This window comes from Lineus longissimus, chromosome 12, assembly GCF_910592395.1.
Source record: "Lineus longissimus chromosome 12, tnLinLong1.2, whole genome shotgun sequence".
Lineage (NCBI taxonomy): Eukaryota > Metazoa > Nemertea > Pilidiophora > Heteronemertea > Lineidae > Lineus > Lineus longissimus.
The window spans coordinates 1,657,161-1,685,145 of record NC_088319.1 but is presented as its reverse complement, the minus strand read 5'-3'; the positions used below and the strand labels follow the sequence as shown (position 1 = coordinate 1,685,145).

The window sequence follows — 27,985 nt, the reverse complement described above, 5'->3', positions numbered from 1 at the left end:
CTTCCCGTCTTAACACCTCAAGTATATCAGGAGCTCGACCTAACTTCAGCTTCCCGTCTTAACACCTCAAGTATATCCGGAGCCCGACTTAACTTCAGCCCACCGACTTAATACCTCAAGTATCTCATGAGCTTGACCGAATTTGCTTTGGCACATGTATTCAACATTTTGACAATACATGAAAAATAGACACAGCACTTAGATTATCATCACACAAGAATATACAGATCTCAAACTTGAGAAATTACCTTAACGACATATATGTAGTGACGAATCACAGCCAATGAATTTACAGATAATATCTAATCGATCTACAGAAGTATCGTTCTACTATATTATTGATAATACTTGTATGATATCATTATGAATTACAATGATATATGTATTATATAAAAGAACAGACAACAATGATACACACCTTCGTTAAAATTGTAAGAATATAAAAATAGAAAGGAAAACATCTTTATAACAATATCCTCAAAACTCTAATTTTACATCTTATCTTTTCAAAATGTAACAGAAATGATAAAGGTCAAAGCCTCAATACCGCACTAATACAGAGCAACAGAGGTTCCAAGACGATTCAGGGATGCATCCAAAAATGAACAAAAACATTCTACCGTCTCATAACTGGTACACTTTTCGACTCATTCCAGTATTGTCATTGACTACACATAAACTCTGTGACAGTCAAAACAGAAAATGAGAAGCACTCTTAAACAGTCCCTAATATAATTTTTAGCAACCGAATCAAAAAAAACACCTGCTATTAACACCAATAAAGTAATATATATTATTAATATTTCGAAGATTTTTGTTTGACGGTGCATTTTGATTAAAAAAGGCATATCATGTTAAAGGCATTCCCATTCATTATATTTTTCTTACAGTATTTGTATGCCAGGTTTCACAACGACAATGTTGAAATTGACATTCTACACAATTCAAAATTTTCAGATTCAATTTCAAATTTTTAACGATTGGCATAGGCCTTTAAGCTATATTGTATTATAAATATAAGTACTACAACACAGTCATAATAATCACGACACATACATGACCCACAATATATTTGTGCTTGATAACGTGAATATAGGCACTTGATATTTTATACTGACTTCATAGTGTTCATGTCATTACCATAAAGCTTTTTTTGTAGGGGGGGGGGGGGGGGGGTGCAACTGATAACATGTTGAAGTTACAGTAGTATGATACTACTAGTGGCGGTGCATGGTGGCAAGAAGTGGTATTATCCTCCTATGAAGATTTTGAATGGCTGGATGCTGTTTAGGATCACCTTTAGCCTATGATTCATCAATGCCTGCTGAGTCAGATACAAAATATTTTTCTAATCGATGATGGACAAGACTGCCGTCATATAAATACACCGACTAGACCAGTTTTTAATTATGATAATCCAATTTATTTACATTGTGATTATTGCCTCTGTCCTATTCAATGTAACCGTTATTAAATTATGATTATGATTATTAAATGGAGTAGGGGGCCTTTCCCATTAACGGGGCAATAACAGACATGTTTACCTTTTAATTTGTCTCAAATTGGCAAACCCTCGCCTGTTTGGGAAAACAAATTAAATTTGGAAAACGAAGTACTAGTGAACCTCCTTTAGTGGACACCTCTATATTAAGGACAACCTCTCTAGTAAGGACACTAGTGATGGTCCCAAATTGGTTGTTTCAATTCAATTGGACCTCTCTCATCAGGACACCTCTCTATAAAGGACAGCACTTGCTAGTACCGATGGGTGTCCTTTAAAGAGAGGTTCTACTGTACTGTAAGCTGCAAAAATTCCTTTTCAATTTCCGAAAATTTCTGTCAAAATCAAATTTTTACAATTTTTATTTTGGCTGCTACAAATGTTCTTTCACTTTTTCTAATCAAAAAATACATTTTCGCAATTTTTTTGGAAATCTCAGTTATTTGCAAAATTCATGAAAAATAAAACGCTCGCAAAAATTTGGCAGTTTTGCTGTACATTGTATATACTCATGATAGAGTCTGACAGACCACCCGGATAACCATGTTCTGCTAGCAACTTTGACACCTTCCCTGAATTCAGTCCACCTTCTGGATTGGGCCAACCAGCCTGAAGACACTCCACCATTAGTTATGTCATGGAAATAACCTGCAATCGCAATCCTGCTCAAATCGTTTACCAAACTGAACACTTCCTGACTGGATTCATCTTACTACCCTTGGGGCAGCTGTAGGCATCGGCAAACTCGTCAGAATTGGATAACGGGCCGATCGCCCTGAAAAAAAACACGCAACAAGATTATGCAGCCAATTTTCTCGGAGGTTAAAGAATTTACTGGTTGAGACAGTGAGAGCACTACCAAAAATACCCTGGACATGTGCCAGAGAAAATGTTCACATCACAACAAAACCAGCCGACGTGTGCTCATTGAAAGGCATACGTCATCGTTAAAAAAATTGAATTTGTAATTGAATTTGAAACTCTCCAATTGCGTAAATACGTCCTAAATATAATTTCCAGTATAACCGTTGTTTAGACACATATGTTCAAATGCTACAAGTGCCAAGTTTCATCAAATTTGTATGCACAATAACTGCACTACGGCATTGTGTATAACTGCATTTCTATTTTCCTGGACCACCAGTAATTACGAACGGCGTATGCCTTTAAGACCATAATGATCATCCTCACGTCATCGCAAAATACGAGAGGAGAAAACAAACTGAAATATCCTCTCACCTCAATTGTCCTGGACTGTGAACAGACGTCCTGATCTTATGGAGGGCCTCCTGTCCTCGCATATTTCCACACCAGATCTGAAACGACGACATAACAGGACTTTTGTGAGGTTGGCAAATCATACAAATTACGTTTTACAATCTTTGAGTTCCAAAGTAACACTCATGATCCTTTTTATAGTCAGTTGTATCAAGTCTGATGTAAAGTCATGAACAAGCATGTTTAAAGGGGACTATAGGCAGGAGCAGAGGGTTAAATTGGCCATCTTTGGGTGACTGTGGACATACACAGTATGGGTCATGTTTGATTCATGACTAAATATATTCCTCGTACAAGCATGGATAGTTTTGAGGTATTGTGAGATGGGAGAGGCCCCTATTGGTGACTTCATGTAACTTCAGCTTAGCTACCTTAGCGCTGCCTATAGAGTCCCTTTAAAGCCCAGTTTACACTTGTTGAAGAACAGACATAATGTCAACATGTAATCGAATTCATAACAACTTTTTTATGAAGGGTACGTCAATAACAATGGAGCGAGTTTTCATATGAGCTATACAACAGCAAATTGCATTGAAATATGCACTGTACAAAGGTTGTGACCATTGCACTATTCTTCCTGTCTGTATAGCAGGGTATGTGTTTGACAAGGATGTCCACATCAGTGCACCCTGAGGCTCTATATAGCGCTTTTGTGAGCCACTATTGTTGGGCACCAATTATGGTTTCTTACCTGTGCATAGTTTAGAAAGAATAGTTGATTATGAGACAACTTGATTCCAGGTAGTAAGGGCTCCATCCCGTGTAAACTAACCCACTTTTTATACGCCTAAAATAATGATAAAGACAGGCAGAGTTAAAAAGACTGCATGGTTAAGCCACTTTCCTGGCCAGGGGATAATGTCTGTCTGAAAAACCAGGCAGCGACACTAGTATGAGTCTGGGATCGTAACCAACTTGTTCGATGTTAGTCTAAAATGTGGCTTATTGAATCGTTACCCCACTGTCGGTATTGGTTGTCTAACCAAAACTACGTGGGTGGAGCTAAAATGTAGACCAAAACCGAGGCGGACTAGAAGTTTTGGCCAACATTTTAGCTCCACTCGAGCGGTTGTGGTGAGACAATCATTACCGACAGTGAGGTTCAATTTCTATTCTAAAACATCGCAAATAAAACAATGAATAAAATGTGATTTCGAATGCTCTTTAAGTGCTTCCATATTTGTGACCCGCTCTACCAAAACTAGGCGCTTGTCGCATCTGAACTTGACAGGTTGATACGGACTTGTTGTTCATTTCCCTATTGTAGACCTTTTGTGAAATGTGACCAAATCAGTTTGTAATAGATTTCACAAAAGGTCTACAATAGGGAAATGAACAACAAGTCCGTATCAACCTGTCAAGTTCAGATGCGACAAGCGCCTAGTTTTGGTAGAGCGAGTCACATTTTGCGCCAACCCAATTCAAAATGAGGCACTGTTGATGCATAGTGCTTTTACATTGTAAAGTGCGGTTCATTATAATCTAGATGTTTTAGAATAACATACCCTGAATGCTTCTTTAAGACCACCATTATCAGCAATGTTTTCTCCCTGCGTAATGCGTCCATTCATCTGTAAGACAAGGAAAAAAAGACATCACCTTAAAATAATAGGCCCAAATTCATAAAGGGCGTTTAGCTCAAAACAGCGTTTAACTACTGAATAGACAGGTTCAGGTCCTTCATGTAAATCTTCACAGAATATGAATAGGCCCTGAAACTGATTAGAGAGAAGTTACACACGTCTAACCCTTAAACATCCTTTATGAATTTGGCCCATATTGTTTTTACTGATGTGTAACAGAAAAAAAAACACCACGCCTGGCCAGGGATTGAACCTGGGACCTCTGGCGTTTTAGGCCATCGCTCTACTGTCTGATCTAACGGGAATGTCCTGGCCTGGGCTAGTAGGAATGATGCCACCACTATAAATGGATCAAGGGCCATGGGAGGATTTCCAGCAGCGCAATCACAGAGATTTGACAACAAACATGCACCCGATACTGGGCGGCCGATGAGTGTTTCTGACATTGCCCATTCGCTACTTTCCTCAAGCGAGAATGCGGAACTTCAGCTCAGCAGAAAATGTGTTTTTGAACTGTGACTTGAGTTGAAAAATTTCAGAAAGTGTCATTTTACCCCCCCCCCCCCCCCGAGAGCTTTTTGTCTCCCTCCCAGACCATAAAGCTACCCACACCCCTGCTTACCCTACCTTTAAACCAAATGGCTCTATGGTGAACTGAGAGTACTGATCAACGATGCACTCGGCCCTCTTTCTAAATGCTTCGATCGTTTCGTTGTTCCACCACTGACGGAGGTTGCCGTTTTTGTCATACTGTCGCCCTGGAACACAAAAACACAAATAAACATTTGTTTATAAACAAGGAAGAGCCCATAGTTCCGAGAACCCCAGCATAGTCACGTGACGTCAACACAACAATCAGTCTGCTGAAGGAGATTGTACTGTACAGTTGAATATTTCAGGTGAGAAAACCTGACTGCCTGTGTGTGGTAAGAGAAAATCTTCTCCTAATGCAGGATTCCAGGCTGAATAACCTCTGGATTTCTGAGGAAGAATATTGTTTTTGTTTTCTGACTGAGTAAATAATCTTTAAATGAGTTTTTCTCGAAATAAAAACTCGACTGAGACTGACGTGTTATGAAGTCCATATCTCAATCAATTATCAAGTGACTGACACATGTCATGTCATTTTAGGCCGTGATTATACATGTGCGTAGGGTTCACGTTTTTACATAGAACGTGCCACTGTTCACTGCAGTGTTCACGCGTGACATTAAGAACAAAGAAGTCATTTCCAAAGAGCGGGCTGACACGATTCACGAGGTCACTTGTCACCCTCACGTCGTGTTTTCAGGCCTAAGTCAGTTGACTTGTGACAAGTAAACCATGACAAGCTACATTGTGAATCCTATATTATTCCCGGACAGGTAATTATGTGCACAATCAGCTGTTGCCAATAACTCAATATCTGCGTTTGACCCTAAGGCACCTATTCCATAGAGGTATACGGTATACTACACTATACGCGAACAATGGCTTCACAAAGGGTGCATGACCATGAAACTATTGTTCGCGTATAGTGTAGTATACCGTATACCTCTATGGGGAAGGTGCCTATGGCACCTATTCCATAGAGCTATACCCTATACTATACTATACGCGAACAATAGTTTCATGGTCATGCACCCTTTGTGAAGCCATTGTTCGCGTATAGTGTAGTATACCGTATACCTCTATGGAATAGGTGCCTTAGGCACCTATTCCATAGAGGTATACGGTAGGCACCTATTCCATAGAGGTATACGGTATACTACACTATACGCGAACAATGGCTTCACAAAGGGTGCATGACCATGAACACCTATTCCATAGAGGTATACGGTGTACTACACTATACGCGAACAATGGCTTCACAAAGGGTGCATGACCATGAAACTATTGTTCGCGTATAGTATAGTAGTTTCATGGTCATTACACTATACGCGAACAATGGCTTCACAAAGGGTGCATGACCATGAAACTATTGTTCGCGTATAGTATAGTATAGGGTATAGCTCTATGGAATAGGTGCCTTGCTTCACAAAGGGTGCATGACCATGAAACTATTGTTCGCGTATAGTATAGTATAGGGTATAGCTCTATGGAATAGGTGCCTAAGGCACTTTCTCCATAGAGCTATACCCTATACTACACTATACGCGAACAATGGCTTCACAAAGGGTGCATGACCATGAAACTATTGTTCGCGTACAGTATAGTATAGGGTATAGCTCTATGGAATAGGTGCCTTACCATTGTTCGCGTATAGTGTAGTATACCGTATACCTCTATGGGGAAGGTGCCTTAGAGCAGACTTTTGCCAGAGCAGGCTACATATCTAAGGCAGTTAATAAGTTCTGCCTAGAGTGCACAAACGCATCAAAAGTTAGCTTTTTGCTTAGGAGACCTACCTTTGTCATCAAAACCATGCGTAATCTCATGCCCGATCACAACGCCTATCCCACCGTAATTCAACGACTTGGGGAAGTACTGGCTGTAGAACAAGGGCTGGAGGATCCCTGCAGGGAACATGATGTCATTTGCATTGGGGTTGTAGAAGGCGTTTACGACGGCTGGGTCTTGTTCCCATCTGGAGGAGGGGATAACCAATCAGCAAAGAAGAGTGAAGATATGAAAGACAGAAATACAATTGTAAAATCTGAGTGCGACCTCCGAGTGAGTAGAACAAATTTGATTTGTCTTCGGCCAGGAAACCCACAGGACTGCAGGTAGAGGGGATTACTGGAGCCTGATGACCCAATGTCAAGTGTGAGGAATTCACACTATGATGGTTTTGCGTTTACATACACCTCAAAACAAGTCGAAAACACCTTTTAATGTGGGATTACACATCGCTGGAAAGTATCAATCAGATTGTTGACAAAGCACATCCATATGGGCACAATCAATATTGGAGATACTGCGTACTCAGGTGCTTATCCTTAGGGCACGGCACAGATGGCCAGTGATGTTGGCTACATTTGAACAATACACTTACTTCTCTGTTTGCTTAAAACTAATCGCCATTTTGTAATCGCATAACTTACTTTCCTTTTTCCACAGGCTTCCTCAACTTGGCAGTGTTCCGCTCAGCGTCGTATTTCTCAACGGCGAGGATGTTCTTGAAGTAATGATCAACCTCCACACTAAGCTGCAACAGCAAGAGGAGACAAGGTTACTGGAGAAACCAGCAGTGACATCAGACATCTAAACACCTTATTGACGCTTATTATAGACCCCACATACAACAAATGTGGGGTCTATATTGAGATTACTAGGAGAAGGTACTAGGCTTCTGCATTCTTCCCAGGTTATATTATGGAGGTAGTCCAGCAAAACTGCTATTTCAACTGAAAAACTGTCACCCCTGTCCCATCAAACTAAACTCGATCTAGTGCACCTGGCAAAGATTTTTTCGAAATTCGGATAATTTTGATGACTTTGAAGCGTTTTTATGCGCCGATTTTCTGATTTGCTTTCAAATCTCCGGCACGATTCTGTCAATCACACGTATATTAGCATAAGCTCCGCCCCGTAATGGTGACGTCATATCCTCATGCATCATGGCGGCGGTATCTCTTTGCTGAAGTGGCGAGCTGTCGAGTATTTTGAGCAAAGAACGACGGTTGACATGGTTGAATGAAGGAATAAAATAAAGGAATAGCCTTAAATGCTTATCGATGATCCATCCTGCCCATCTGAAAAGGTTAGGGTGCTGTTTAAATGTTACTGAGCGTGTGATTTTGAGAAAGCGCGAGCGTGTTTGTCCCGAAATAGATCATCCGCGAAACGGAATAGACTTCACTCCTCCATACGTGTACTGTGTGGGCCCGTGGGGGCTATCAAATTTGCTGACAAGCAAATTTCAAATTTCTAGTTGGTTGTTGATTCTTGACGCGAGAGGAGAAATGGGACTGGCTGATGCACTCACCTTTCTCCCTCACGTCGTGGTCTTGCTGCTACTCGCTTATCACTGCCTGCTGGCCAAGCCAGAGTTGAGATGGAATCCTATAGGACCAGAGATTCACCAACTCTTGGCAAATAATCTCAAGGGACATAAGTACCTACCTATATGTAACAGAGGAAAAACATCAAGGTCCAACCGGGGATTGAACCCGGGACCTATCGCATATAAGGCCATCACTCTACCGACTGAGCTAAAGGGAATTTCCCTCTAGCCTGGGCTAGTAGGAATGATGCCACCACTACATACTCCCCCTGTTCGGGAAGGTTGTGTCCTCACAACCGGGTTCTTCCATGATACAAAGGGTTAATTCATTATCCAAAGACACACCAGCATCTAAACAAATTATTAGTGCCCTTTTACCATGTTGGGCGCCAAATGTAACAGAGGAAAAACATCAAGGTCCAACCGGGGATTGAACCCGGGACCTATCGCATATAAGGCCATCACTCTACCGACTGAGCTAAAGGGAATTTCCCTCTAGCCTGGGCTAGTAGGAATGATGCCACCACTACATATATCATATGACATTGGTGCATGGTTCGTATGAGAGATGGTGACACTGTCTATCTGCTCTTGTCAGCATTTCAATCTTTTTCAAGATCTACTTTTCACTATGCCCTGTGTGCTCTCACCCCTTTAAGGATAAAAGGAGAACATGGGGTACAAACAATATTTTGCCCCTAAACAAAGGAAAGATAATGTTATACCTTTTCATATGTCTTGTCAAGCTCGACGGGATCTGTGATAAAGTCCGGGTAACCGATTCTCTCATTCATAGCATCAGCCTGGAGCGAACAAAAAAGAAAAAATCATTCAATTGTAACCTAGCAACTGTTGCTATGACTACATCTTCCTTAGCAACCTAGGGTCAACATTGATCAAATCTGTCAATATGATTGTTTTATACCCATTCCAATCTACATGTCTTATTGCTGTTGCCTAGCAACAGTTGCCATGCTTACCTTTTCCTTAGCAACCATCTTGGTTTCATCATCCATCCAATCGGCTTCAAAGAGGATTTCATTGAAAGCGTCCCTAATGTCGCTGATCATCTCCAAGGCAACGACCTTGCTCTCCTTCTTGAAGTTATCTCGGAGGAACATCGCACCGACGGCCATCCCCATTCTCTCGTTGACGAATTCAACGCATTTCTGCCAGCGAACTTTGTCCCTAGATACACCCTGTATAAAACGTAGACAAACAGTGTGCAACAAGGAGTCTCATCAATGCTACATGAGCGGCCATCTGCAATCGGCCAAGTTCCCAACACTTGTGATAGGTGGTTTCGTCCCTACCCCCACAATCACTGGAAATATGACTACCGTTTCTCTGTGAGATGCTGCCAATATAATTAGGCACCAAATCAGAATCATCAGAGTGGTTTCAATCGCTCACTGAACGCACCAATCAACACAGAAAATCATAACGGCAGTGGTGGGAAAATGTTCAAAATTAACATCTGTGCCTGTCGCCTCTGAGGTCATTGGTTCGACTCCTGCTCAGTGCACATCTCCACGTGATGGAGAGAATCATGAGGCTCTCTGACAGCAAAATTTCCTCCTACCACTCTGGTTTTCTCCTACATTACGTTACAAATTACCCAATATTGTTTTAGAGTTTATAATATCCTAGTACAATAACAGCTTATAATTCAATATTTTACACTATTTCAAAATGATCTGTCATCTGCCTAAAGCATGCTGGATTTAAGCCAGCGTTCTACACAACATAAAACTGACATGTTTGGCTTTGCTGCTGCTCACAAGAAGCAAGATTGTCAAAGACAAATTTCAAACTATATATTGCTTTCACACTGCTGTTACAAATGGAAGAGCGAGGCCTTTAAACTAACCTGTAGGACTTTTATGTACTGGTTCTTAACGAGCTGGTATGGTTCCGTGAGCTCAGGGGCAAAACCCATGGTCACTCGCCAGAGCAGGTAGTTGGCTAAAGTCCTGAAGAAATGATAGTATAATTCGACATTGGCTTTTCTGGTGTTGCGTGAGCTGTGTGCAGCTGACGCAGTGGTTTTGCTGTGAAGGTGCGCGAGGTTACGTAGATTGTGGTTGAAGCATTGGTGCAACCTGCACATAGGTTGCATGTATGTACATTGCGCATAACGTACGTGAATTCAAGGATGTCAATTGTGATTGACACTGTAGGGTCAGGGAGAGTGACTTACACTCTTCAACATGGCTGCTGCAATTGTCATGTCAAAACAGAGTCATATACTTTGCCAGTATATAAAGTTCTGACATTTTTTGAATCAATATTGGCATATCTGTACAGCAGACTGGCCATTTACCTTTTTGGTGTGGACTTCAGGAGTTTTCCCAACTTCTTGAAATACTTCAGCGCAAAGAGGACGACTTTCTCATTTTCATCGAGTTCTTCCTCGACTAAGCCATTGAAGTAGTAGAGCCATTGGATCTCCGGGACCTTCTGCTGCAGTTCTCTTAATGTCATCTTCATATAGAGGGCCCCAGTATCTTGTTTTTCAGTCTGTGTCATGGTGATCTGGAGTTTGAGGTCAAACGCAGACAATATATCGGCTACCAATATTTTCAGGTGTGGGGCTATCTTAAAGATATTTGAAGAAGATTTGATCATACCCTACCATGCTTATCTGTTCCAATCCTGAACCTCATGGTGATATACGCCCTTTACAGGAACATAGCAAGCTTTTTGGCCTGGACTGGAGGAGGGAGCAAGGCTCGCTCTTGGTGGGCCAAATGACATTTTTCAGGCCAAAATCACACACAAAACCCCATTTTTAGTGATATGACTTCTAGGGAGACTTATACTCCCATGCCCCTGCTAGCTATGCCCCCGCTTTCAATGTTCTGATGACAAGGGCCTTAATCCACCAATATCCAAGTAAACATGGAATCAAATTTGATCACTTTTTCATATGATACCTACGTTGGCAAGTTCCGTCTCGAATTTCAACATCTCGGCAAATTCCCTGTCGGCCCTGGCTTTGTCCGCTCCCAGCAGCACCGCGACACTCGTCATATATTTTACATAAGCCTCGACATGATCAGACCGCTTCGTCTCCAAGAAGTAATCACGGCTTGGAAAACCGAGCCCAGCTTGGTCTATCTAGAACATAGGGAAACAAGAAGGAATTAGTGTTTCAGCTAGGATTTCAAAAGGCAGGACAACTTTGGACTCAAAAAAGGCAGGAGTAATTTTCAGCCAAAAAAGGGCATTTTTCATCGTGGCAATTTCTACTTTTATTTGAAGTCAACAATTTGTATAGTTTTATGGTACAAAAGAGATTTTAAGGAAGCAATTGTGTATTATAAAACACGCCTTTTATCAGGTGTCAGACCACTTCTACTAATCATAAAAACTGAAGAAACAAACTTTTTACTTATTTCTTTTAAAATGGCAAAGCATTTTCTTTTGAAAAAAAGGGCAACAGGGCCCCCCTGCCATTCTGCTTTAGCAGAAACCCCCTAATGCAAGGCCCTAATGGACGTTCCTCGGTACTTCTTACTTGGAGAATGCGAACAGTGGAATTCTTGTCATCGGCCGCGACAAACGACTCGATAAATATCGGCGCGTTATATTCCTTCCTCAGTTTCGTCAGCATCGCCTCAAGGTGAAACTTGGATTCGTCCCAATCACCCTGCACTACGGGCCACCCTCCAACGCTTAGCAGGACATCCTTTAATGGCTGATCACCGATCTCTTCAATCTGTGCTGAAAGAGGAAATATGATGAAGTAGAATCTCTCTATTAAGGACACCCTCGGGACTGACAGGTATGTCCTTTTTAGAGAGGTGTACTGATTAGAGAGGTCATGCTGAATGGTGACACTGTACTACATGTATACCGTGTGTTGACTGACCCCTAATTGATACATGATATAAGTTATAGCAAAAAGCATTTTTCATTTCATTTCCTGTTTAGGTTTCGGACTATAAAGAATTCACCCAGTATCTCTGCACCTTAATGCATAAGGCATACAAGATCTTGGCTTGATAGGGTACTTACTGTTATCAATGCATGAAGCATACAAGATCTTGGCTTGATATAGTACTTACTGTTATCAATGCATGAAGCATACAAGATCTTGGCTTGATAGGGTACTTACTGTTATCAATGCATGAAGCATACAAGATCTTGGCTTGATAGGGTACTTACTGTTATCAATGCATGAAGCATACAAGATCTTGGCTTGATAGGGTACTTACTGTTATCAATGCATGAAGCACACAAGATCTTGGCTTGATAGGGTACTTACTGTTATCAATGCATGAAGCATACAAGATCTTGGCTTGATAGGGTACTTACTGTTATTAATGCATGAAGCATACAAGATCTTGGCTTGATAGGGTACTTACTGTTATTAATGCATGAAGCATACAAGATCTTGGCTTGATAGGGTACTTACTGTTATTAATGCATGAAGCATACAAGATCTTGGCTTGATAGGGTACTTACTGTTATTAATGCATGAAGCATACAAGATCTTGGCTTGATAGGGTACTTACTGTTATTAATGCATGAAGCATACAAGATCTTGGCTTGATAGGGTACTTACTGTTATTAATGCATGAAGCATACAAGATCTTGGCTTGATAGGGTACTTACTGTTATTAATGCATGAAGCATACAAGATCTTGGCTTGATAGGGTACTTACTGTTATCAATGCATGAAGCATACAAGATCTTGGCTTGATAGGGTACTTGCTGTTATTAATGCATGAAGCATACAAGATCTTGGCTTGATATAGTACTTACTATCAGTAATGCATGAAGCATACAAGATCTTGGCTTGATATAGTACTTACTATCAGTAATGCATGAAGCATACAAGATCTTGGCTTGATAGAGTACTTACTGTCATTAATGCATAAGCATACCAGATCTTGGCTTGATAGAGTACTTACTGTCATTAATGCATGAAGCATACACGATCTTGGCTTGATAGGGTACTTACTGTTATCAATGCATGAAGCATACACGATCTTGGCTTGATAGGGTACTTACTGTTATTAATGCATGAAGCATACAAGATCTTGGCTTGATAGGGTACTTACTGTTATTAATGCATGAAGCATACAAGATCTTGGCTTGATAGGGTACTTACTGTTATTAATGCATGAAGCATACAAGATCTTGGCTTGATAGGGTACTTACTGTTATTAATGCATGAAGCATACAAGATCTTGGCTTGATAGGGTACTTACTGTTATTAATGCATGAAGCATACAAGATCTTGGCTTGATAGGGTACTTACTGTTATTAATGCATGAAGCATACAAGATCTTGGCTTGATAGGGTACTTACTGTTATTAATGCATGAAGCATACAAGATCTTGGCTTGATAGGGTACTTACTGTTATTAATGCATGAAGCATACAAGATCTTGGCTTGATAGGGTACTTACTGTTATTAATGCATGAAGCATACAAGATCTTGGCTTGATAGGGTACTTACTGTTATTAATGCATGAAGCATACAAGATCTTGGCTTGATAGGGTACTTTCTGTTATTAATGCATGAAGCATACAAGATCTTGGCTTGATAGAGTACTTACTGTCATTAATGCATGAAGCATACAAGATCTTGGCTTGATAGGGTACTTACTGTTATTAATGCATGAAGCATACGAGATCTTGGCTTGATAGGGTACTTACTGTTATCAATGCATACAAGATCTTGGCTTGATAGGGTACTTACTGTTATTAATGCATGAAGCATACAAGATCTTGGCTTGATAGAATAGGCCTACTTACTGTCATTAATGCGCTGAAGCATACAAGATCTTGGGTTGATAGAGTACTTACTGTCATTAATGCATGAAGCATACAAGATCTTGGCTTGATAGAGTACTTACTGTCATTAATGCATGAAGCATACAAGATCTTGGCTTGATAGGGTACTTACTGTTATTAATGCATGAAGCATACAAGATCTTGGCTCGATAGGGTACTTACTGTTATCAATGCATACAAGATCTTGGCTTTATAGGGTACTTACTGTTATTAATACATGAAGCATACAAGATCTTGGCTTTATAGGGTACTTACTGTTATTAATACATGAAGCATACAAGATCTTGGCTTTATATGTTGCATCCGAATCAAATTTGATTTTCGGCTCTTCTAATAAAGCTGGAACAACAGAGAATGGTTGGTAGAATATATTTCTAAAACTTATAAAAAATCTGAGTAAATCTGGTCCGATGTACTTCCAAAATCTTGTATAGTAAACAATGCTGTTATAAATTGAATATCAGTGTTGATAAGCCATCTTAGTTCCCAGGGTTCTGAGCCTTGTCTGATTCGAAGAGTCTGTTCGCGAATCAAGAGTTTTTCCAACACCATCGGCTAATAGCTGGAAGAAATCGAAAAGTGCATCAAATTAATTGGAATTGCTTGCAACCCATGATCTTGTAACATACACTATGATAGTTATGGAGATTTTTTGGCCAGACGGAAGAGTTCACTGCCACTCTATTTTGCTCTTAAACTCAAACCGAAGCTAATGACCTTTTTTAGGGAAATGGCGGAGAATTGTCAAGTTGTCGGATTTTTTATATGGTGCTGCTGATTTATGATTAGGGTCCGCACTCATTCTAAATTGCATCAATTACAATGTGGATACATTTGGCTTTGTTTTTGCACCAGCAGTCTTAATTTTTGATTGAGATCTTGATGATGCAACCGAGTTGCAACTGCTGTGTTGGATTTGACGGAATGGACCCGAGGCAAACAAAGAAAAAATTCCACTCTTTTAGAATCTGTCTTTCATGTATTTATAAATACACCTTTTTGGCAAGATTTATATAAATTCTAGTTTTTCTAGCCAATGAACACAGATTATCAAAACACGTAAATCCTGCTCCTAATTTGCCATCCACTTCTTGTAAAAACAGACATTCAGCCAGAATCAGAATCTGATCCGAGCTGTGCTCTGAAGTCAACATAGCTAATATCGTCTGTTAGGTGTCGGGTTAATTAGCATGCTGACGGCAACCTTACGAAGATGAAAGTAGTTGTTGAAAAGCCGAGATGACAACAACTTAAGTGGCTTCTTACATTCCAGTAAGACTCGCGAGTCGTTGATTTGGGGGGGCTAATCGCATTTAAGGACGTGCGTGAAATGGCAGAATCTATGGATCGTCATTAACTCTTTATGGAGCAAGTGCGGCTGTGGCTTTTTAGTTTTAAGAGTAGAGTGCAAACATAATCTTTCAAGAATCATCAGTCGACACAACAGCAATGTTGATATTCATACTCAGTACGTATTAACACAAATTCAACTTCAATTTTCAAATTTTTGAACAAACAAATTTGCCCACAAATCAAATCTGCAGAAGATATCTTTATCAGCAACAAACTGCTTCCTGAGAAATTCACGATTTCAAATAAATGCTTCCCCTTCAACTGTCAAATACAGCTTGACTATCAACAGAACTTCGGCTGGCGACTGCCAAATGTTTGATGTAGACATAAAAGACAGTATATCCACTTAAAAGAAAACAGTTTTCTTCTAAATAAACGTGTTCTGCAATCAAAGACGGAGATGCGTTCATTTGAAGTATGCGAATGAAAAAGAGAAAATAAATGCTACTCCGTTCAGAGAACATTCAAAGTACAATAGCACCCACGTACATTTTCATCACCACAATTTTTATTATTTCTACGAGATTATCTCTTGCATAAGGACATCTTTGAAGACTTCTCAGAGGCGTTTTTTTCGGTTGACAGAATTACTCTAAAATGAATATTGGGATTCTGGAATAGGATAGAATAATCGGGAAATTCACAGCCGTGCATCCACACAATATCCAGGGGACATCCTCAGACTGATATCTTGTCAAAGCTAAAACCGGTCGCAAACCGCACTGCTGAAAGAAACGTTTCTGCAGAATGCACGCTTTTTTCATCATCTTGAAATTTAACACCCGAGTCAAAAATCCCCACATCTTTCTCCGAGAAAATTAGAACATTTACACCTGACTTCAGGGGTCGGGAGTTAAAATTGCAGCATGACACTATTAACTGAAAGTGACTTCACCTAATCTGCCCCAGGAAACGCAATCGATGAAATGAAATCTCCGAAGGTGAATTTGATTAGTCTGATACGTTTATCAAATTAGCGCCAAGGCAACCTCATTCCCAGGGTAATACAGTACAATACACGTAATGCATTAGAGTCCATAGAAAGGAACCAAGGAACGAGTTTGACAAATTTCTTACTGCTGTAATCTGTGCGTGTAAAATTTGCATTGCCAGCGATAATCGATCAGGAGGAAATTTATTTTGCGATGATTTATTTCTGATTAAATTTGATCAAGATCGAGTTCAGTAAAATTAATCACAATTTTAAAAGTAAGGTTCGAATATCAAATGATATCAAGAGAAATCCTAATCTACCATCAAAAACAGTTTTGACTAAATCAAGGTCAATTCTGCTCTAGTCTTTTTCAGAAGTAAATGTCCACGTCCTTTTTGGACGCTGTGCGAAAACTACTAGACTGATTTCTTCAATCAATGTTTGTTTTTTTAGCTCACCTCTTAGCAGAGGTGAGCTTATCCCATACCGTGGCGTCCGTCGTCCGTCGTCGTCGTCGTCGTCGTCGTCGTCGTCGTCGTCGTCGTCGTCGTCCGTCGTCCGTTAGCAGGGCACGTTTCGTAACTGTTAGAGCTATTGAGTTGAAACTTGGTACACATGTACCCTTATGTAATGACACCTTGGAGACCAAGTTTCGGTCCGATTCGTTTCATGGTTTGGCCACCAGGGGGCCAAACGTTAAAAGTGAAAATATGCAATATCTCCCTTAATAGTAGTCGGGAAATTTTGAAAAAAATATGGTAGGTACTTCTAGCAAAGGTGCATCATATATCCTCCGGGTTTTTGATTTGACCTCCTTTTCAAGGTCACAGAGGTCAAATGGTGTAAATTGGCCGTTAGGATGTAACGATGGCACGTTTCTAAACTGCAATGACTATTGATACCAAATTTGGTACACATTTACCCCTTAGTCAGGTGATCTCAGGGACCGAAGTTTGGTCCAATATGATTCACCACTTGACCACCAGGGGGCAAAATCCAAAAACCTTAAAAATGTGATTATTCCTTAACTTCTTGCCCGATTGCCACCAATTTGATATCATGGGTACATCTAACCACTATACAGTATATGTCACACAGGTTTTTAATTTGACCTTCTTGTCAAGGTCACAGAGGTCAAATGGCATAAATTCGCTGTCAGGCCGTAACTATGGCACGTTTCTTAACTGCAATGACTATTGATCACAAATTAAGTACACATGTACCCCTTGGTCAGGTGATCTCAGGTACCGAAGTTTGGTGCGATCTGATTTGCCGTTTGGCCTCCAGGGAGGGGGCCAAATCCTAAATTCTTCAAAATGCCATTATTCCTAGTAATGACTTGCCCGATTGGCACCAATTTTATATCATAGGTACATCTAATTCTAACAACTTTTCAATGTGTCACCCGGGTCTTCTTTGATTTGACCTACTTTTCAAGGTCACAGAGGTCGAATGTACTGTAAATTGGCCATTTTGGGGAAATTGTAATTGCTTGGACCTACATCAAACCTAACACTACATGACACAATACCATGCTCTTTATCCATCTTTCCTCCACATGAGGTGAGCACAATGGCCCTGGCCATTTCATTCTGAAGTCTAATTTTTAGACCTGAGAGGACTTTTATATTTCAGTAACCATTGTTAAGCAATAATTTTTTTTGCATATATCCGAGTACCAAAATGAGTTTCAAGAAAAACCAAACTTTGAAGAAATCCGTCCAGTAGTTTCCACAGCAGCCAAAAAGGACGTGGACATTCACTTCTGAAAAAGCCTGTACTATTCTTACCTTTCAATGTAACCTGAAGATCATCGTGTAACTTTTCAAACGTGTTAAAACTGGACTTATCCTCGGGGACGACATTTTTTCTATTCCATCCTCCGCACGCATACTGAAAGAAATTGTCACACGGGTCGGCCGTCGGGTCCATGGCATCCATGAGTTGTGCAGCTGAAAAGAAAATGATACCGCAAATCCGAAAATGTAGCATCTATTTGTTTTTTATCATTTGCGTATTTCTTGAAATTTTCCTAAAATAAAATAAATAAAATAAAATAAAATAAAAATTTTCACAATTTAAAATTTGGAGTACTGCGAAATTTCTTCCATTTTTTAAAATCCAAATTCTTTTTGTCGATTTTAATTTTTCTGGGAAATCGATATCATTTGCAAAAATTGAATGCAAATGTAATTTCACGAAATTAAAATTGTGCAATTTTAAGTTTTTAAGAATTTTTTGTGATTTAAAGGGGTACGCCATTTTTAATTACTGGTGGTCCAAGAAAATAGAAATGCAGTTATACACAATGCCAGTTCAGTTATTATGCATACAAATTTGCTGAAACTAGGTATTTATAGTATTTGTATATTTGTCTATACAACGGTATAATTGAAATTTATAATCACTCGTATTTACACAATTTGAAATTTTCAAATTCAATTACAGATTTCAAACTTTTAACGAACGGCGTAGGCCTTTATTAAATTTGGCACAAAAATTGGGCATTTTTATAACTGGACACGCCAACACAAAGACCTCAGTCATGGGAGAACTGAATTCTTGACATGTTGAATCTTATACAGTGCCAGCAGAAAAGTCTGATCACCCCATGATCAATCATAGTAGCAATTATTCTGCCATCGAAGATATGATCTATCCAATATCTATTCACATCATATCAGCGGATGAATCGCTAAGATGCTGCAATCAATCACACTAAAGACTGTCAATTAATTTAAGGGGTCAACACTGTCGATTGATTTAAGGGGTCAACATCATATCCACATTCGTGAACAAAGTTTGCCAAGTTGTATCAAGAGTTTTGACGATACAATAGAACCTCCCCTAGAGGAAACCTCTATATTAGGGACAACCTCTCTACGGATACTAGTTTTGGTCCCAAAGTGGTGGTTTCCATTCAATTTGACCTCTCTAATCAGGACACCTCTCTTAAGGACAGTACTTGTCAGTCCCGTGGGTGTCCTTAATAGAGAGGTTTTACTGTACTAAACAACACTTCTCAACTCAATTCCTCCACAAAGCAAACTATGTGCATAGATGCATAATTTGGTCAGCCTGATATCGAGTTGAGAGCTGAGTGTCAACACATACATTATTAGCTCCTTAAACAACATTGGGCGATTGTAATGTAAGTAGGAGTAAACCTACACTGTCGAAAGATAGTCGCTCTCGCTATCACATGAGTGTGCCGGTGTAACATCTGTGGTTGTTTCCCATGTGTCAGTGTTTCCAAACAATAGGCAGTTAGAGAGACCATGACTTTTCAATAGGGGGAAACACAGAAAAACTTGTCAATCTATCTTTTAGCGTTCCCAAACAATGAGGGGAAACACTCAAAAATAGAAACACTCAAAAACATTACACCGGTGCCGACCAGGAACCGAACTCGGGACCTCAGAGATGATGGCGTGGCTGGTCCCACTGGCCACTCTGACAGACCTAGTGCCTAATGATGCTTTTGAAGTCTCCTGTGGTATACCATACATTGTACTTGGTTGTTTTCCGCTCATGTAAGGATTTTCCTGCCCAAAAGCAATTCTCCAACATCTTACCTGTTCTTACACAATGCTCTGTTAAACAAATATCGGACGAAGCACCTGCAATGACATAAAAACCCACAAATTTAGCTTTTCTTCTTCTTCTTAGGTTTAATTTTCTTTTTTGGCTATACGACAGAACCAGGCCTATGTCTGACCGAGTTGTGCTTACCGCTGCCAATATAAACCTGGGCCCAGTTGTTCTAAGCACAAAAATCACGTTATCCCTAACGATTACGCTAAGTATTCTTAAGGACGTTATCTCTTTCTGATTAACCCATTAAAATGTTTACATTAAAACTAACACTATTTTGAACAACTCAGCCCTGGCTGTCATTTTGTTCCTCCCTAAATCCCCAGATCCTGGTCTCCAATGATGCACCGTATGGCCAGGTGGCCCATCTCTCGGTGTCCAGAGTTCGCAGTTCTGGAGCACATGCTCTTGTGTCTGATCAGATGTCTTGCACTGGCATCTCCCGGACTTGGCCATGTTCATCTTCTTGAGGTGGGTTTTGATTACGAGCTTTTTATCTAATAATGCCGTAAAGAGCCGCAGCCTATTTCAGTTATTCCCCGTCAGTGTGTGTGCCTAAATGTTGCTCAACAGCGGACGGTGTAATGCAAAATGGCGAAAAATGCCAAAGATTTCAAGATGGCTGCCTGGATGCCAAAAAGCAGGTCAAATCGAAAAATAACCTTATAGAGTCATGTGTAAAACCCTTGGTGAAAATCCACCTCAGAAAGTGTAATTTCGACTTATTTCAAAATGATTTTAGCATATTGCACAAATCAATTTGCCTTAAAGTGATACTATGATGTGATTTACAACTTTGCGGAAATACGTCCGTTTTTAATGTTTGGTCACAAATGTAAAGCTCAAATTTTCCATTTTTGATTAGATTTATTATAAAAATCGCTGAATGTAAACCACCGCGACCGCGAAAATGTTCATGTTGTGACGTCATCAACGAAAACGGCATCGAAGCGAGCCGTCCGGGCGGGATTAAACCATCAATTTTTAGAAAATGTGCATTTCGATTCGAAAACCTTACCGATTTATGAAAAAGTGACGTAGTCATTTGTCAAAAACAGCTAAAACATTATATGGTGAAATTTGACACGAGTTACCCTTTAAGTCAAAGTGTAAAATGGCCCGTGTAGTGTAAGACTGACACCACGTGTAAGATTTCACTGAAAGATTTCCCAGACAAAGTGACCTGAAACCTGCCATCCACGATCGTAGGGTTTAAATCAACGTGTCATCTTTGAAAACCAGGCCCTCACAAAGAATAAACAGGCCTGACAATGTATAAAATATATCTCAAATTTCCTTGACAAAGTGACATGAAACCTGTCGTCCACCACTGTAGGGTTAATGTGTCATCTTTCAAAATGGTATCATCACTTTGATTATACCAGCGGATGTCAGCCTCGTTATTTTCCGGCCGGACGGAGATCCCTCGTTTCAAGCGGCCATTAAAACTCCCAGGGAAAGGTAGCACTCTGCTTGATCTTGTGGTTAACGCTGGATGAGATGCTGTATGAGGTCTGATCGATAACTGTTTTGACAACAGGGCAATCATTTCAAAAGGGCTTATCACAGACTTTTCATCATCATCATTATCATCATTAAACCATCGAAGCCCTTGTAGGCCCGTTGGTAAACTGTGGCTGTGATTTTGTAATTAGCTATCCTGTGCCCGAGGTGTCCCTATAAGTCCATTTACGGCCAAGCAGGATAAGTAGGCTTGTGTCTCATCACAAAGGTGGGATAAATAAAGTGACTTGCTCAAGGTCGATTCATGTGGATAGTTATAGGACTTGACAGAAGACTGCAGCGCGCTCTGATTTGATCACCAATGTAATCTCGCACATCTGGACCCTGGCCGGGATTACCAATAGTAAATCTCACTGGCCTCTACACAGCTAAACCCTGGCCAGTAATAACCACCTCAAGACATCGACGGAAAACACCGGCTTTTGTTACAGCCCCAGTCATCTTTGATCGAAGTTGTGACAAGTTTCCTGACGTCGTAAACGCCACGCTTATCACGGATAAACCATACTCAAGATGCGATCGTGTTTCTCAACAGACTATCGTTATTCAAGAGACGTGTCGCCTACAGAGTGACGGAAGGTTATTAACGGGAGATTAAAGCGACTGAGATGACCGTAACTGGCCGTGATATTCGCTTCGAGTGATAGTATTGGCTGTTTCCTTTGTCGGAGTTCCTGGATGCCTTGCATCGGAAGCAAAATAAAAAACGGTCTTTATCATATTGTAGTTGTTTTTCATTGAGATTATGCACCCTGGAGGATTGGCACCACATTGCCCGAGGGCATGCCTTAGTTCGAGGTAGGATTTGCTGGAAAAGTTTTCCTATTTTTTCGAGGTCATATCCCCAACCCACAGTAAATACTACAATTCGCCTCAAAATCACTGCTTTAGATGGTGAGCCAGCATTGAAGTAACTACTGTAAGCCGGAGATAACTGGTAGAGAGAAAATTGCGGGTGTCCATGTCTGTATCAGACGATCATGTGTGAGCGAAACACAAAAATATGTCTTTCATGACGACATTGAGGAATTCAAAAGCTAAGCCCTCTTTTAGATACGGTCCATGGCCTATAGAGGGCCTCCAGAATGAGAAACACAATTCAGCTTTTTGCGTTCTACTTTTTTGCTTCAAAATAACTCTAGCGTGCTCCCTTAAAGTGACATTCATCCGGCTTGAAAGAAAGGGTTAACTCAAATGTCACATCCCCGAGGCGATGATTAGAATAGAGAAGCCAAGTACATTGATGTCAGGCTGCTCGCTAAGTGACTGCTAATTAGATCAACTTAACGAGATTAACGACATCATGAATGAAATTGAACGACCTTGGTACTAGATGAGCACAATGTTGAAGAAAGACTTTTGTATGGTTTTCATTTAAGCCCCCTAGTTTCAGAATTCGGAACCTAGAGCTAGATAGGGTGCTGCTGTATCTGGTATAGCAGTGCTTCCACATTCTTATTTATTATTTATTCATGATAATATGCATAAAAACAAAACAAATTTGCTTCATATTACCTCGCAATCTGTTCTGCTGATCCCTTATAAAAAAAACCTTGTGTCGGAATTTGGAACCTAGTGCTGGATAAAATGCTGTTGTATAATTACTTCTACATTCTTAGTCTTTATATATTCTTGATAATATGCACCAACTAAAGTCGTTTTCTTACCTTGTGATATGTTTTGCTGATCCCTTATAAAAGCCCCCTTGTGTCGGAATTTGGAACCTAGTGCTGGATAAAATGCTGTTGTATAATTACTTCTACATTCTTAGTCTTTATATATTCTTGACAATATGCACCAAATAAAGTCGTTTTCTTACCTTGTGATCTGTTTTGCTGATCCCGTGTAAATGCTATGATGATGAAACTAACACACGCTAAAAACAGCAGCACGCACAACGCGATGAGATAAAGTTCCATCTTCGTCCGCCGTCGAGTGAATGTTTTATGTTTCTGAACGCGCACTTTTGGTCCGCCATTTTCTGCCGGTCCGCCGTGTAAGAGTCTGTTGTTATTCTGAATCATTTTAACCTCGGAGTTGTCCGTTTTCGTGTCTAAGGGGTGAAGCTCCGTGCCACCGTTACAGTCCTGCATACCCTTCCGCATGGCGTCTGATAAAAAGTGGTGAGACGTCGATCCAATATCCACGATACTTGTTGCGATGTTTTTGTTTAATGGAAGGCTATATCCTGTTGTTCATAACATCTGAAAGATCAAACAGATAAAAAGATTGATAGAAATATTTCATCTATGTGTTATAGTCCTTCTTTATGACTTGCCGATGCTTTGCGATACGGTAAAGCACCTAATTCCCTGGGCTTTTTAATTTCGCGAAATCATCAACCCGTGATAAAAGTTGTGAGAATTCATTTTTTTTACTGTAGAGAAACCAAAGAAATGTTTTTCTTCAAAATTCTCTGGAATTGGCAAAATTAAGAGAGGTGTGAAAATAAGGCGGTTTAGGCGGCAAAATATGCTAGGTTATAAAACGTGGCAACAAAAATCACGTACGTGCAGTGCGTTAAGTTGTCAGGCTGTAAATCATAATCTTAAAGTGATACTATGATGTGATTTACAACTTTGCGGAAATACGTCCGTTTTTAATTGTTGATCACAAATGTAAAGCTCAAATTTTCCATTTTTGATTAGATTTATTATAAAATCGCTGAATGTAAACCACCGCGACCGCGAAAATGTTCATGTTGTGACGTCATCAACGAAAACGGCATCGAAGCAAGCCGTCCGGGCGGGATTAAACCATCAATTTCTAGAAAATGTGCATTTCGATTCGAAAACCTTACCGATTTATGAGAAAGTGACGTAGTCATTTGTCAAAAACAGCTAAAACATTTTATGGTGAAATTTGACTCGAGTTACCCTTTGAAGCTCCCTCGCTGGTGCACCCAAAAACTGGTGAGAGACCCAATACCGCCAGTTCGATATCTCAATTCCTTGAAATAATATTTGCAGGATTTTCCAAGCCAAGACCATTGTAAACAGTCCAGGAATAAAAACAAATCAAACTGAACTCAATGTATCTTCATTCCGCGACGGAGAAAATTCCAACATTCCCAAAAACAAAAGGAGGTGTCGAAAAGTTTATAAATCAACACTAACACAAGAAAATGAAATATCTAAAAAATGTCGAACAAAGTTGCGAAACATGGTCTGCAAGTGGATCTAAAGAATGAATCATTCAAACAAAGGCGATGATTTATCTGGGCAATTAATTTCACGATCCACAATAGTAGTCTCGTTCAATTTGCAGACTATCAATAAATAACTTTGCTGCATGTTAGTTAGAGATAACTGATGATATTTACATAAAGGTTTTCGGCAATCGATATCATTAGAATAGTATTTAAGTGCCTCGCAAACGAATGATTTTTATTTCTGAGACCTACAACAATTATCACATAGAGACTATCAACAATCAATATCATTATAGAAAAATCTTTAAGTGCCTCGCAAACAACTGATTTTTGTTTCTGATACCTACAACAATTATCACATAGAGACTATCAACAATCAATATCATTATAGAAAAATCTTTAAGTGACCCGCAAACAACTGATTTTTGTTTCTGAGACCTACAACAATTATCACATAGAGACTATCAACAATCAATATCATTAAAGAAAAATCTTTAAGTGCCTCGCAAACAACTGATTTTTGTTTCTGATACCTACAAAAATTATCACAAAAAAGATTGCTCAGGAGAGCAAACATATTGAATGTAACATTGCACTCTGATAAATTATTGACACGTTTAAAATCACACCGTAAGGTGTAATTCGCGGTGAATTAAGCAACTTAATGGAGAACCTCGCTGTAATTCACTGAGCTGTGAAATGGTGCTCATGACAGACACCTCTTAAAGGAGTAGGCGGGTAATTGAGGGCATTTTATCAAGCAGTTGGCTGCCCAATCAACTTCTACACTGTGGTACTTATTTCCATCACGAAATTTCACAGCAAATGGGTTAATTTGCATTCGACAGAATCGTAAATATAAAACCACAAATAAATTCACTGTATTCATACCATCGTAAAGCAAGGTTAAAATAGATTACCTTGATTGGATATCCAATTTCCTTGACAGAGAGGTATCTGCTACAGGAGGTTGCACTCTATTCACTCAATGTTTGGCTTTGAAATTACAATTTACAGTTCAAATAAGCATGTTAAAAGGCTTACTTTGTTTGTCAAAAATTTGAAAATTTAACTTGAATTTGAAAATTTCCAACTGTGGAAATACAAGTCCGTCCAGAAAATAAATTTCATCAACACGAATGTGTAGACTGACGTACAAGTACTATACATGCCAAATTACAGGAATTTGCATGCACAATAACTGCACTACTGCAATGTGTACATTTGTGCTTGTATTTACCGGAGCCAAAAGAAAAAACAATGTACACAAGTGGCATACCCTTAAGAGAGGGACCATTAAACCAGCAATATTTTGGACAGTGGTCATGGAGGTTTGAGTCAAAGTTATTTCGCAATTAAACCCTATTCTATCGAGCATGTCCTTTCTGAATACAGACCCGTTGATCAGCAAATTCAACTCATTCACACTGCCGATAGAACTATATAAAAGGCGTAATATGGAATGCTAAAGATTGCAAGTTATTCCAAATAAATCACGTAAAATATTTAATCAGATCGCAAAACGGTTATAAATCAGTGTTTGGTGTGATATTAAGCAATATATCTACATATCAATGATCAATTTCTAAAGATTTTTCTGTGCCATAAACTTCGACATTTTGAACAAGGCAGGAATGTAATAAAACATGATTCTGTTGGTATTAGAAGGTCAGCTGGTTAAAGGGGATGTGTAGTCAGGCAAGTGCACGTCAGACAAGCCTGAGAAAAAACGCAAATCATGGCTTTATCTTGTGACGAACCATGCTAAACCGTTGAGTATGGATTTATTTTGACAAAAGGTCAGGATGCTTGCCACAGGGTCAGATTTGAGCAACAAGCTTACAGCCCTTTGATTCTTAAACGTCCCGTTTAAGAGCAGGAAGTTGTACGACTCCATATCCCCTTAGGGCCAAATTCATAAATGGCGTTTAGCTTAAAACAGCGTTTAACTACTGAATAGACAGATTCTGGCCCTTCATGCAAATCTTCACAGAATACGAATAGGCCCTGAAACTGATTAGAGAGAAGTTGTACATGTCTAACCCTTAAACGCCCTTTATGAATTTGGGCCTAATTGTACTGTACCATGATCAGCACATACTCTAGTTACACTGATCCAAGACTGGTTCTGAATAGTCAATTGAAGCTATTATGGTGCATAAGGTCACTTGATCAAACTGTTCAATGGAATGGTGACGACAAGTTCTGAGACAGTTATGATGTTCCAGTGCCTTTATTTTGATTTTGTAGTAATTGATCAACATTAGATTGGTGAAACCTGAGCATTTTTGAAGAAATTCTTTTCTCGACCTCCAGGTTAAACTCTTTTGCTTGTAAAAATAACATTTCGTGAAGCAAGCCTTTAAATTCAACTCAAATTCTTATCAGAAATCCACTGACTTCGCTTCCACATCGCTAACAATCAGGGATAATTGTGTGATTAGCCACGGAGCCCTGGATAACTCTCCGAGGCACCCGTGTAATTTCTTTGACTCCAAATGCCACTCACGCTATTGTCGGTATTTAATGGCATTGTACCGAAGCACAGATAGTAATCGATGAAAAAACACAGGAATCATCTTTAGCGATGTCTTGAATCAACGCAGAAGACGGAGTCAGAAAATTGTTGTTGACGATCGGGAGATGTCAACTTGAGGAATCTTCAGGAGTTGGGAATTATTCATGCAGAGGTGGATTCAGAATTTAGGAAAGGAGGGGTACAGCCTCACCCACAGAACACTTAGGTGTGATCTTTGAAACCGGATATATGTTATCGATACCATGACCCGGGACCAGGACATCTCAACGCCGTATTACCAAGCTCAGTCAATGTCATATCTGTCATTTGATATTTGATTTGAAGAAACGCACCTGCACAAGAAAGTTTTTAAAAAGAACTGGTTGGCGACTGCGAGCAATACAGCTCTTGATCTTTGCACAGTTTTTCTCGAGAGCTTCCTGGAACGATAAGGAGTTATCACTTCAAAGCATTTTTGCACCTCTCAGTCTCGTTTCCTGTTTGCCATCAACCAAGAGCGAGACATCATCAGGAGAGATCCATGACTCTTTTCGTGATATCCTTCAGTGCCCAACAAACGAGTGAATTTTGTTGATGCGACCTGCCCTCATAGTCACATGCAACAATAACCCCTTGTCTGCAGTGGTCATCACAGGTGATTGTGACAAGCTTCAGCAATTTGCAATGAGAACTCCACTGCAGCAATGTTCATTTCGGTAAATGCAATGAAGAAAAACAGTATAGACCTCTAAGATTGTACTCACCCGACTTGCGACCCATCAGAATGCTTAACGACGTCAACCCTGTTGGACGTTGA

At 39.8% G+C, this 27,985-nt stretch overlaps 1 protein-coding gene across 2 annotated transcripts; it reads right to left on the bottom strand.

Annotated features, from left to right (window-relative positions):
• Positions 1-462: 462 nt before the first annotated feature.
• Positions 463-27,985, bottom strand: LOC135497148 (neprilysin-1-like). Of its 2 annotated transcripts, XM_064786884.1 has the most exons (18): positions 27,933-27,985; positions 23,319-23,703; positions 19,957-20,001; positions 18,172-18,333; positions 14,350-14,433; positions 11,808-12,013; positions 11,228-11,407; positions 10,611-10,822; positions 10,158-10,260; positions 9,268-9,486; positions 9,013-9,090; positions 7,386-7,489; positions 6,750-6,928; positions 4,990-5,120; positions 4,285-4,350; positions 3,471-3,566; positions 2,741-2,817; positions 463-2,276 (listed from the first exon to the last, which is right to left on the bottom strand). In XM_064786884.1, the coding sequence occupies exons 2-18, from the start codon at positions 23,602-23,604 to the stop codon at positions 2,177-2,179; spliced, it is 2,328 nt and encodes a 775-aa protein (XP_064642954.1). In that variant the 5' UTR covers positions 23,605-23,703; positions 27,933-27,985; the 3' UTR covers positions 463-2,176. The 2 variants fall into 2 exon arrangements, with proteins under 2 accessions (XP_064642954.1, XP_064642955.1); XM_064786885.1 differs by lacking the exons at positions 14,350-14,433; positions 18,172-18,333; positions 19,957-20,001; positions 23,319-23,703; positions 27,933-27,985 and adding an exon at positions 14,300-14,331.

What these genes read in the sequence shown, in the direction of transcription:
- LOC135497148 (XM_064786884.1), bottom strand. Translation starts at nt 23,604, where the DNA reads ATGCGGAAGGGTATGCAGGACTGTAACGGTGGCACGGAGCTTCACCCC. An exon ending in CTGAAGTCCACACCAAAAAG is followed by an intron (nt 10,261 to 10,610) that starts GTAAATGGCCAG and finishes TCATTTCTTCAG; the next exon opens with GACTTTAGCCAACTACCTGC. An exon ending in TTGACAAGACATATGAAAAG is followed by an intron (nt 7,490 to 9,012) that starts GTATAACATTAT and finishes TTGCTGTTGCAG; the next exon opens with CTTAGTGTGGAGGTTGATCA.